Below are 13,647 nucleotides of genomic sequence, written 5' to 3' on the forward strand. Positions count from 1 at the left end.
TTAAGATTATTAAGAGGGCTGTGTTACCATAAGGTAGTAATGGCTGCTGGAGTTTAGAGAGCTGCTTTTTCTGGACTCAGCAAATTAACGTGCGAGTGACCCATTCTACGGCTGTGCAGTCAGCTTGACGCAGCTTTTGAAATGCAGCGGAGTTTTGTTTTGACTGTGTGGCGCCAGTTACTGAAGGAGAACCCGACAATGTTGTTTGTAAAGGGTCCTATTTCGTTACAATACAAACCTAAATTTGCGGTAGTATACGTGAAATATTTAACCGTACACATGTGGGAAAAATATATTATAGGGATTTAAGTATTCCTTTACCGTTCTAAACTGTAAACTCAACAGAGTTTAAGTGTTATTTTAATATTTTAAACTGTTGTTTTAGATTGGTTTGACATGAATTTAAATGTATTTCTCTGTACAATGATTTTATCTCATATAAAGATTAAAACAATTATTTAACAGTAAAATCTTGTAGATTTTCTAATAGTAAATTGCAGGGGTTTTTACAGAAAAGACCATACATTGATTTACAGTCACTTTATTGAAAATTACCATGCAGCTCGGCTGCCAGCTAAACTGTAAAATAATGATAAATGTTTTTTTTTACAGTGGTGACGAATGCTCCATGATTTATTGCACGCTGTTCAATCCGATATACTGAGATTGTTCTTAATCCAAGAGACAAGCACGGGACTGACCTTAAAAAGCCATGGTCTTTAATATCTATCACCACCAATTAAAAAAAAAACACTTTGCAGGGAGTTCTACAGTATATAGAACCAAATGGTTCCTTCGTGCTTTCTCTGAAACCTCTGTCTAGGTTCTAAGTAGAAGCATGATTCATCATTTTTGGAACTCCTATTTAACGGTTCCAGACTTAGAACCCTCTATTCTATAGAACATATTATGGGTTCCAGAGAAAGCAGAAGACACATTATGGGTCTCTATATTATTCTATAATCTGTGGAACGTCCCATAACCCCAAGAGTGTACTGTAAAATAAGATCTAACGAGTAGATTCTCCAGCGTTAGTTTATAATTATGAATCATTCAATGTACAGACAATTGTACATGTAAAATACAATACTAGTTCACAATTTTCAATATCACTTGATTTGTTGAAGTCAGAAAGAAAAACAACACTATTTTTTATCTCAGTGTGATTGTATCTTAAAAGTAAATTTCCGTTTCCTCTTTTTCAAAGGTGATGAAGCCTACGAACACATGCACCTTTTCTACAAGACGTTGCCATGGAGACAACATTTCTTCATTAAAAACTGAATGGAAATGACATATGAGTGCTTTACCTTGTCCACAGGAGAGCAGAAGGTGTTTTAAATGTTCTTTGAATTTCCTTCCCATGGTGTTGTTCCTCCAATAATGAAGCTTTCTCAAGCTTAAAGCATTTTTTAAAGATGAGCATCTTTCTGTTGCTGGTGATCTTGTTATCAGAAGAAATTGGCTTGGTAAACTTTAGCTTCCTGGTCGGCGCCCAGGCAAATGAAAGGCGGGTAGTTGCTCATGTAACTGGGGACATCATCATTGGGGCCCTGTTCTCGGTCCACCATCAACCCCCTGCAGACAAAGTGCATGAGAGGAAGTGTGGGGTGATACGGGAGCAATATGGCATCCAAAGGGTGGAAGCCATGCTCCATACTCTGGACAGAATCAACTCAGATCCCAAAATCTTACCAAACATAACCCTAGGCTGTGAAATCCGGGACTCCTGCTGGCATTCTGCTGTAGCTCTGGAGCAGAGCATCGAATTCATAAGGGACTCGCTTGTCTCCTCGGAGGAAGAAGAGGGATTGGTGCGCTGCACAGATAGCGCCACCACACCGGTCCGTGTCAAAAAGCCAATTGTTGGGGTGATAGGTCCAGGCTCCAGCTCCGTGGCCATTCAGGTCCAGAACCTGCTTCAACTCTTTAATATACCTCAAATTGCCTATTCTGCCACAAGCATGGACCTCAGTGATAAAACGTTGTACAAGTACTTCATGAGGGTGGTTCCATCGGATGCTCAACAGGCCCGGGCAATGGTGGACATTGTAAAAAGATATAACTGGACCTACGTCTCAGCCATTCACACTGAAGGTAAGCTTTACAAAAATCAAGATATCTTAGACATAGTGTAGCAGACACCATATTATATTATATTAATGTCAACCTTTTAGAGGGAACATCTATTTACAGTCTGCGGTATGGTCCCTTGCTGTGCATTAAGAAAAGTACTGTGGACTTTTGTGCATATCCCTTCATTGCCCCCAATTGATCCTGGATATGGGCTAAGAAGTTCTTTTTAATGTCTGTGGTGACTTTCTAGCTAGTGTAGTACTCATTATGGTACATTTCAAAGAATGTTATTTTTTGAGTCTCAGATTAAGAATCAGGTTGCCTTTTAGTACTGAGTTCAACTGCTTATGCTCCACTGAGTTACAATTTGAATCTGTGATTTGCAGGTCCTATAATGCTTTGCATGCTTGCATACCTGGTAACCCGAAGTCAACATTTAGACACTTTTAGGCAGCAGAACTCATAGTGGTTATATCAGTCTGTTCCAATCCTTTTGTCTGAGGTGTGCTTCATTCAGGGTTGACTCGATGTACAGTGCACTGTGTGATGTTCCCACGGAAAAATTGGATTATTATTGGGAGCCACACTGACCTCCCACAGGGAGACTAGGAAGAGGTTGATGAGGGAATGCTATTTCTAGGTTCTGTGGGGAGGGACTAGGGAGGGTATTCTGGATAAATTAGTACACTGCTAATTACCAGCTAGGAAAATGTGTGTGCTTGCGTAGTGGTTTAACAATTTCTCTACTTGAATTTTTTATGCACTATGAATTGTCACAAACATGTATTTTTCCAGTCTAAAACCCCAATTTTAAATTGATGTCCTACGTTTCGTGAGCCAACACATTATCTATACTGTTGTTTTATATGTGAAACTGTGAGAGTGTAGAGTTGTCATTATGGATAGTTCTTAAGAAAAAGTACATATGATGTACTTAGCAACACAATCAATTATCTTTACCTAATAAGAGGCACATTCATTTTAATATTTATTTATATATATATATATATATATATATATATATATATATATATATATATATAGCCTGTAAAAAATGGTGTATAAGTTGCACCTGTGTGTAAGTCGCCCCTCCCTTTTTGAGACAACAATTTCATGAAAAAGCCTGTAGGTCACACCAGTGTATAAGTCGCTCCCCCCTTTTTAGGACCCCCTAAAAATACCTAGAAAACAGACTTATACAAAGATTTTTAAAGTATATATATATAGCATATTTTAAAGTGTTACACAACTGAGCCTTACTATAATACAATATCAATAAATATGGATATTTAAACTTGAAACTGTGCTAATAATTTTAGATACCATTTTGTATTACCAAACTGATCACTGCATAAGACTGTTATGACCCTAAATTCCATCAAGTTAATGGTTGCTCGCATCGACAAAGTACATTTAGGTGAGCACTAACACTGTGTTTGTTCTGCATACGTTCGTAAGGCTTTATACATATGAAGCCGTATACAGTGCCTTGCGAAAGTATTCGGCCCCCTTGAACTTTGCTACCTTTTGCCACATTTCAGGCTTCAAACATAAAGATATGAAACTGTAATTTTTTGTGAAGAATCAACAACAAGTGGGACACAATCATGAAGTGGAACGAAATTTATTGGATATTTCAAACTTTTTTAACAAATAAAAAACTGAAAAATTGGGCGTGCAAAATTATTCAGCCCCCTTAAGTTAATACTTTGTAGCGCCACCTTTTGCTGCGATTACAGCTGTAAGTCGCTTGGGGTATGTCTCTATCAGTTTTGCACATCGAGAGACTGAAATTTTTGCCCATTCCTCCTTGCAAAACAGCTCGAGCTCAGTGAGGTTGGATGGAGAGCATTTGTGAACAGCAGTTTTCAGTTCTTTCCACAGATTCTCGATTGGATTCAGGTCTGGACTTTGACTTGGCCATTCTAACACCTGGATATGTTTACTTGTGAACCATTCCATTGTAGATTTTGCTTTATGTTTTGGATCATTGTCTTGTTGGAAGACAAATCTCCGTCCCAGTCTCAGGTCTTTTGCAGACTCCATCAGGTTTTCTTCCAGAATGGTCCTGTATTTGGCTCCATCCATCTTCCCATCAATTTTAACCATCTTCCCTGTCCCTGCTGAAGAAAAGCAGGCCCAAACCATGATGCTGCCACCACCATGTTTGACAGTGGGGATGGTGTGTTCAGGGTGATGAGCTGTGTTGCTTTTACGCCAAACATAAAGTTTTGCATTGTTGCCAAAAAGTTCTATTTTGGTTTCATCTGACCAGAGCACCTTCTTCCACATGTTTGGTGTGTCTCCCAGGTGGCTTGTGGCAAACTGTAAACGACACTTTTTATGGATATCTTTAAGAAATGGCTTTCTTCTTGCCACTCTTCCATAAAGGCCAGTATACGACTGATTGTTGTCCTATGGACAGAGTCTCCCACCTCAGCTGTAGATCTCTGCAGTTCATCCAGAGTGATCATGGGCCTCTTGGCTGCATCTCTGATCAGTCTTCTCCTTGTATGAGCTGAAAGTTTAGAGGGACGGCCAGGTCTTGGTAGATTTGCAGTGGTCTGATACTCCTTCCATTTCAATATTATCGCTTGCACAGTGCTCCTTGGGATGTTTAAAGCTTGGGAAATCTTTTTGTATCCAAATCCGGCTTTAAACTTCTCCACAACAGTATCTCGGACCTGCCTGGTGTGTTCCTTGTTCTTCATGATGCTCTCTGCGCTTTAAACGGACCTCTGAGACTATCACAGTGCAGGTGCATTTATACGGGGACTTGATTACACACAGGTGGATTCTATTTATCATCATTAGTCATTTAGGTCAACATTGGATCATTCAGAGATCCTCACTGAACTTCTGGAGAGAGTTTGCTGCACTGAAAGTAAAGGGGCTGAATAATTTTGCACGCCCAATTTTTCAGTTTTTTATTTGTTAAAAAAGTTTGAAATATCCAATAAATTTCGTTCCACTTCATGATTGTGTCCCACTTGTTGTTGATTCTTCACAAAAAAATACAGTTTCATATCTTTATGTTTGAAGCCTGAAATGTGGCAAAAGGTCGCAAAGTTCAAGGGGGCCGAATACTTTCGCAAGGCACTGTACTGTGCATTGTGGGGAACATTAATAAAATGCATTGTGAATACAAATGCAAACGTATTTATGTATTTTCTTCAATGTGATGTGACCTTGGTTGAGCAGCTCAAGGACTTAGCTCACTTTATTCTTCACTTTGTTCTGCTCAGTCAGTCATCAAGCCCATGAAAAACACTCATCTGAGCTGGAAAGTCTAGATGAAAGAAAGATAAAGAGCCCTGTTTTCAGAATTCGCTTCTGTTAACCGGCAATAAATCACAACCAATTACTCTTCTTGTATATCTGTAGACAAAGAATACAAAAAAAATATAGAGATTTGTAATTAACAGTTGGAAACCTTTAATTATGTTCACATTTCAGTAAGTGTATACTGTAGTTACAGTGAATGGAAACTCGCTAACACATTTTGACAACATAGTCTAAATGCCCTGCTCCCCAGGTGCCCCTCCAGAGAAAGACTCTAATAATAGGAAGCAGTTTTAAATGCATTCAGCTAATGCAGTAAATTGATGATCGTTTTGATTACCTCTATCTGTCTGTTTTTTTTTTTGTTGTTGCTGTACATACATGTTGTGTTGTTAAATCACATAAGTGGTCTACTTTAACTATCTAATCAGTGACGGGGTTTATTGCAGCCCTTTACTAATATCAGTGAATACTATAAAAATATAATAGAAAGACAAATGTTATTAAACCAGTGAATGAAACATTATCAAGGAACATCACCCCATCCATATGGGCTTGTAGGGACCCTACCAACTAACATTAGCTGTATGTATCAACAATTCATATGGATGATTAGCAATGTAGGTAAGTCTACAGTGTGTGCCTACTCTTCGTAACAAGATCCACCAAGCTCCTGAACTCATAGATGAAAGCACTTAATACAAAATAATAATAATAATAATAATAATAATAATAATAATAATAATAATAATAATAATAATAATAATAATAATAATACTTGAGTAATTGCATTATAAACAACTCACAATAATGGCAAATGTAATTTTACTAATTATTTAATAAAAACATGTTCACATGGATGAGCTCAGAAGATTATAATAAGCCCACTGAACCCTTGATATGTACCTGCTGGAAGGTAAGTGGTCCCGACCGGTTTTACTTACAACCAGATTGGGAGCAGCAAGCAAGTTTCAGGGTATTTTGATCCACCGCTGAATATATGATTAAACAGCACCCCTCCCAACATTGAAAAATACTTCTTGTCAGAATGCTTGTCTGAACTTTGACTAAGTTAATTTGTATTCAGAAAAAGACACCAAAGGGATTGCAGATATTGTATTGAAGACATTGTCTGTATTTAGAACCTTCACTTTTTAGATAAATTCAATAGACCCCATAAGCATGATTTCTTTTCACTTTATTTGAAGTGTATTTATTGATATTAATAAAGAGGTCAGTTAGTCATTGGGGAAAAAAACCACTAAAGGGATTAACACAGAGTTAAACTGCAGCAGTATTAAGATCTGTTCAGTTTAAATCATTAAAATTGACCCTGATGTTTGTTTTAAAGTGCTTTGCTGCTTGTCTCTCTGTGAGGGATAACATAACTAGCCCATCTTGTTGAATAAAGCAAGGGAGCTACCTTATCTTGAGCTCATTAAAATACTCATTTGAGTTATTATTCAATCTTCATGACTGTCAATGTGGAACCAGGAAGGAAGTGTAGTGAATGTGCAGCCAAGCAAAGAAAAATATCAAATAACTTTTGTGTTACATGTTTTATTCAGCAGCCAGCCACATGCAGAGCCCGAACTTTACAATTCAAATCAAAAGACGAGATGAAAACCTTTCAGATATGTTACAACAGTGTCAGAAAAAGATGTGCTATGATAACTATTTGATCTTTGGTGCTTCTTCTCTGTGTGGGATTTAATCTTACTACAGCCTCCTAAAAATGACAAGACTGTTCTGATGTGATAGTGTTGGCTCTTCTTGTGGTGGGACGATGACGTCAGGACACAGTACCAGCAGCGTTGCGGTCGTGGTTTTGAAGGAAGGGCAAAATGTAACTTTATAAAATTAGCAAGACACATCTCAAGCCAGCAACTGAACTGCTCCTACATGCAACTAACCCTAGGATTAAAATGAATTATGGCACTGTTATCATTATAGCTTGAAAATAACTAAATACTGAACAAAAAACTATTATAACTGTGTGCAATTATTTAATGCTAACACTGCCTGATAAAACTAAAAATTGTCAGTAATTATTTTGCAGTTTTTGCCACAAGTATAGTGGTGCCGTAATTACATTTTAATTATGGTAAACTGGTATTTGCTTGTTTTATAGCATTGTAACTATTGGCCCACAGTAAAAACTAATCAACAACAAAAACAAAATAATAATGTAATGCAAACCCTTTTATAAATCCTGACATGTATAATCTAATAATTAGGTGTCTTTGTTTTCCTCCTTTCTTTTTTCAGTGTTTATTTTTACAATTGAAAACGCGAGAAAATCGGCAGGGGAAAACAAATCTGTGATCATTTTGGAACTGTACATTGTGAAAATGCAAATAAAAGACAAAATACTTGTTTAACATGTTTAATATTATTTATGAAAGTTTATTGAAAAACTGACCAATAGCCTCATATTTTAAGTGTATAAGTAGTAATTTAAAGTAGTGTTATCTCACATTATCAGCACTGTAATACTCAAGCCTTTTCATACTGGCGTAATATGAACTGAAATTCAGGCAGGTTTAGCCTTAGCCATTATAACAGCTGTAAAACACAGTATCATACCACAATCATATTGTAATGGAGAAGCGAAGATAATTATACATGTAATTCCACTATATTCTGCTAATGCGCTCATCGCTGTTTAAAACATGTGTATAAAAAAACAAAAAAACACCCTTGCATGTAGTAGTCCTAAGTGCATGTCATTTTTACACATAAACTACAGCCCCGTTTCAGAAACAGCTGTATTGCATATATTTAAATGCAGAATAATGCCACTTCTCACTATTTTTTTGCTAATCCACAAAGTGTGAGCAGTTTTTCACTAAAACCAGTTTGGTAATTTGAAACTGAGTAGTATTATTTCCACTGTGTTGTGCTAATAATATGCTCACCACAGTTCAAAACGGTGCAAAATACACTGGTAAATACGGCTAAAGCAAACTTTAAATGCAGGCACATAACTTACTTTAAATATGCTCCCAAAAACATCTTCAAAAATAGAATCATATAACCACGATATGAATTATTTTTTACTCAGTCACAACATGCTTACAATCAGTCAATGCATAAAGCAATTTTATGTTAAAAGTGATTCTAAAAATGTGTCTTCTTTGATACAATAATTTGAATTAATGTGACTTACTAGTTTAATCGCAAACTTCCCTCATTTGCATCTCTCTCAACTGAGCGCCACTCATTTCTCGGTGGTCATAATGGCAGTTGACTCAATCATTTTCTCAAGAGAAAATGTTTACTTAGATATGCCAAACACACATTAGCAAATGTTCCTACATGTTAACAAAAAATCATGTTTTATCAGCAGTCATTTTTTATATTTTGATCCTGATAAGAAAATAAAAAAACTGAACAACTTACCCTGTGCCAGGTAGTTTTTACCTTTTAAAACACATCCAGAAACATGTATAATCACTGAACTTATAACCAGTTATAAAAACATGTAAATCTGCATGGTGCCACTTCAGAGTTGCATCATTAAAAATGATATAACTCAAAATATATGCTTCAATCAACAGCCACCTTTTGTGGGTGGTCGGTCAGTAGAGTGTGAGATTTGCCGGTATAATCAGTCACTTTAATCAGTACTGAGAGGATGATCCCTCCAACCTACCCTCGAAAGCTTATACAAGGAATTAACTGTTTACTAAACAGACAGTCAATGCATATATGGTTTATCCTTGTGTGAAAAAATGAAATTAGTAAATAAATGAATGAAAAATGTAGCAGTTGATAACAGTAACGCATTATCACATGGAGAATTTAGACAGAGATGCCATTTGCTGATGTCCTACGTTGGCCCGTAATTGTACTTTGCAGCGTTTTTGACCGACCCTGCAGCCTGAGACTTTGTAATCAGGTCAATTGGTGATGCAGACACCTTTACTTACTATGATTGCCTCAACACTAGGAATGAACCACATAATGGAAATAGAAGATCAGAGCAATACCCTGGTTTAAAACAACATCTACTCATCGTTTAAGGTACAGAAAAAGCCATTTGAAGTGAGTGTTCTGCAAAAGAATGGCAATTTAGAGAGGAAATCAAAGAGGAGATACCAAAAAAAACTTGTATGAAGAGCAGAAATGTGAAAAGTGAAAAGTCAAGTCTGGAATAAAATATCAACACACTGTATTTTGAGGACATTTTTATATTGTGCTGTGTTGTAATATTACTTTTGTTTTCTTGCTATGGGTTATTGATTAGTTTTATTGATGTATTGGGCCCTATTCACAAGTTATATTTAAATGTTTTTGTTATATAAACATAATACGTACATGCAATCACAATGATGCCCCAAAACAACCATGTCTTCATTTGTGAAAGAACCACAGTATTCCAGGAATGAATATGGAGCATCCTCTATATAGTCATGAAACCTTCCTAAACTGCTGTTTATTCTAGTAGCATAGGAAAGATAACATGTCTCAAAAGAAGCGGACCAAAAAGCTAAGTTAATACACTAATATTAATAGCTATTCCTATTTTTGTATTATTATTATTATTATTATTATTATTATTATTATTATTATTATTATTATTATTATTATTATTATTATTATTATTTAGCATAAGACACTGCAACTATTTAATTAGTTATCCTGTAAAGTTACTTAGTGCTGAAAAGCATTAAAGAAGTCAACACCAATGTCATTATACAGTTTCATGAATATTAATATTAGTTTTATAAAAAAACTTTAATTGAATAACTCATCAGTTAAAATATTTATAAATAGGACCCATTATCAGTTTCAGAAATCCCTTGAAGTTGAAGTTTTTATAGAGCACTATAAAATGTGTATATGCTCCTTTATTATTTTCATATTGTGCAAGAATTCTGCATTATTCAGAGTCAGTGTGCAGAATGTATTTTCAGCAAATTAACGAATAATCATTCAGACAAGGAAAATGAAATGGAATGAAAATGCTGATAAGGCACTGCAGTTTTCTAGGACCTTGGGGCATTGTGATTGCCTGGTCTACTTGAACAAAAACATTTGCTAAAAATAATAATATTAATTTAAATTCAAGCTGTTCATGCAACACTGGCACATTTCTCATTCCACATTCCATATTGGTGTGTCTTAAACCTTTAATGACCAGACCTGTGATCCGTGTTCTTTAATACTCAAATAATAATGACAACTCTTGAGCAACAGCAAGCAGCTTCAAATGTTATTTTAGTGGGTTTGTTTATACCCCCCCCCCCACCCCCCACACACCCCACCCCACACACAGCCTCACCCCCTTATTATTTCATAGTGCTTGAAATCAGTCTGAGTGGTTCTGGGTTCTCTAAATCTGAATTTATATCTTGGAGTTTGCTTTAATGATTCTCCTGACAAGCTCAAAAAGTAAATGTAAAGCTGAGTACAGGCAGATTTACAGCAAATGATAACAACTCAATATTGGAGCCACCAAGAACCACTCAACTTGATTGCAAACACCATTAAAATAGTATGGGAAATGCTGCTTACTCTTTTAAAACCAATATGTTGCTGAATGTTACAGCAGCCTGTATTTGGTTCTAAAGGGGCTTAAATGAGTGGTTGTTTAAAATGAATGCATTCCAGCAGAACTGCATCAGCATGACATGAACAGCACCGGAATACAGAATGTTTTGTAGGTTTTTTTTGTAATGAATTTCTAGTTACACAGATATTCATAATGATGTATATTGGAACATCAGATTAATAAAATCTATTCCTATGGAATTCTTATGGACTTCCACCCATTATTTGGAGTGAAACCCATTAAGGTTTGACACAATTACAGGTAGTGTAAAAATAAATTGAATGTGGATTGAATACCAGGCAAATCCCTGCAAGGTGATCTTTATTTGTTTTTAAGGGGACAAGTTTTTTTTTTTTCCAATTGGCATTTCAAATTAAGCAGGCAACTCACGTTCACCTCTTTACAGATGGTTGGATTGGTGGCTCCACAGCTGGTGAGTGACATTCAGAGATTACAAAGGGAGTTTATTAACATTCTGCCTGCTGCCTCAATCTTTTCAAACACCCTTTTTTGCAATAGTATTTTGTTATGAATTAAAAGTGCAATCCAGCAGAATTTGAAATGACTTGGTGTTCTTTCAACCACCTTTAATAGATTCTGTCCTTTTTATTATTTGGTGAAACGAGTGGTTTATAAAAAATGTGAAACCTATCGCTGCTCTTTTAGGAAAACAGTTACAGTTTCCTTTCAACGCTGACTTCATAGCTGACTTCATAGCTTCCTTGCACACACCTCAATAGAAGGAATTATAGCAGACGCATATCATTTCAAGACACACAGAAGAAATCAATCCGCCTCTTCAAACAGCACCTACCCATGGAAATGTGTAACATACTGTACCCTAAAAGCATATCCTGGTCATGTGAACAACTAGTCCCATAATACGTAGTGTAATTAGTCCCAGCGGATTGTCTTTTAAAGTAATACAAACGTTTCAGGAAAGTCACACTCTCAACTGGCCCTTCCCACAATGATCAATGACTACATAGCTTGGAGTCTCTCACGGGTATTAACTTAGTTGCCATGACAAAGACAAGTGAGAGGGCCAAGCTCTTCTGGGCTATTTGAAATAGGATTCATTAGCAGTTTATTGGTGTGGAAATGTGCACACCAGCACAAGAAAAGAAATGAAAATTAAAGTTGCAGGTAAACTAAAAAAAAAAAAAAACTAAAACATATAAATACCATTTCAGTTATATAAAGGTGAGGTGTCCTCGTGGTTTATAGAACAGTTAAAGACTTTTAGAAGCAAGGAAACAGCCAATGCTTCCTTTTCAATAACTCTGGCCCAATGACTTGAATAAATCAGGCAATTTTCACAAAGCATTTAGCACGGTGGGTAAAGCTTCTAATTTTACAGATTTATTTGGAGCATTTTTTTTTAGAAAAAAATAAATAAATAAAATAAATAAAATATAAACAGGTGTTAAGCACGGTTGTAAACACTTTGTGAATATGGCCCATTTCCTAAAACGTGTGCGACAGTTAAGGCACACAAGATTCTGGAGTCACAGAAATGCAATTAAGTGCACTTTTATATAGAAAATAAACAAAATGTCAGTGGCCTTTAAGCAGTAGTTTGCAGTAGTTATTCGACCAGATAACTGTCACAGTAACCAGGAGAGAGCACTCAGGCACCTACTCTTATTGAGTCCTGAGCTGTCTCCCAGCTCGAGGCTACGTTTCCAATCAATTGTCTAATTCAGCCTGACCACATCCTCACAAGGTTTTTGCCCAAGTATAGGGAATGTTATCCCCATCCCTGTAAAATTAAACTCATACTAAAATATTTACATGTGCACAAAACACAATTTGGAGTGCCAAGCAGGATTCTAAGAAGCGAGACCGTTTACGTGTAAAATAGGCACGTTATGAGGCATTATGTAGCTATGCAAAGAAGTCGTGTGATGGTCTGTGCAGTATTTCAGGTCTAGATCAGTTAATATTGGTTGACCGTAAAAATGGGAAGAAGTAAATAATTAACAGTGTCTGAAAGGGGCAAGACTAGTCAGAGACAAGGGGATACTTCATCTACAAAGATGCAATTAAAGTAATAGCAAACAACACAAGTCTACTGATTGGTCGATATGTATTTAGAAGTGAATGGTGGGGGAATAAGAGAACCAGCACCATCTTCTCAGAAAGAAGAAAAACACCCATTGAAGTTAAAATACTTGAAATAAACAACCCAGGGATGCAATTCAATGACTCTTAAAAGTACTGAACCTCTGGAGTAAAAAGTCTTTGTGAATGTGTCCCAAAGCCAAAACAAATCATTGTCCTAAAACAATGTTAGGAACTAGCTTTAGGCCTTCAACTTCCCAGTGTAGGTTTGCTTTCCTTGTGTTGTGAGAATGTCATGTATGTGCACCCAGGAAAACACCTTCCAAAGAGACTGAAGAAATATAACAAAGGTGTTCTCTAATGCAGCCTTTCAAGGTTACAATGTCTTGTATAACTAAGTATTTAAGGGCCTTGCAGCAGTTTTCATACATCTTACAGAGATTGGATGGTGATGGAACTTAGTGGGCAAGGCTATAATCTTTTCTAGCTGCTGTTGACGCTAAATAGTTCCAATTTGTCTGTGTGATAAATTTCTAGAGGCTGATAATGTGCGGTATACGAAACACATTCTTCAGCAAACATGGCTCTGATTTAGACAGCAATGCAAATCCATAAGACACAATGGGATTTTTGCCCAGAATTACAGGAATGCAATATACAGTAGTAGT

The 13,647-nt window shown here is 36.3% G+C and overlaps 1 protein-coding gene across 3 annotated transcripts in view; it reads left to right on the top strand.

Annotated features, from left to right (window-relative positions):
- LOC117405888 (metabotropic glutamate receptor 5) overlaps positions 1–13,647 on the top strand; it is a 78,180-nt gene that overhangs the window by 4,274 nt on the left and 60,259 nt on the right. For all 3 annotated transcript variants that reach the window (XR_009329594.1, XM_034009362.3, XM_034009361.3), the window contains exon 2: positions 1,208–2,097. Coding sequence is in view for 2 of the 3 variants with exons in the window: in XM_034009362.3 (XP_033865253.3) it covers positions 1,419–2,097 (679 nt within the window). In the remaining variant the exon portion in view is untranslated. The remainder of the gene's footprint in view (positions 1–1,207; positions 2,098–13,647) is intronic.

The sequence above is a fragment of the Acipenser ruthenus genome, chromosome 9, assembly GCF_902713425.1.
Source record: "Acipenser ruthenus chromosome 9, fAciRut3.2 maternal haplotype, whole genome shotgun sequence".
Lineage (NCBI taxonomy): Eukaryota > Metazoa > Chordata > Actinopteri > Acipenseriformes > Acipenseridae > Acipenser > Acipenser ruthenus.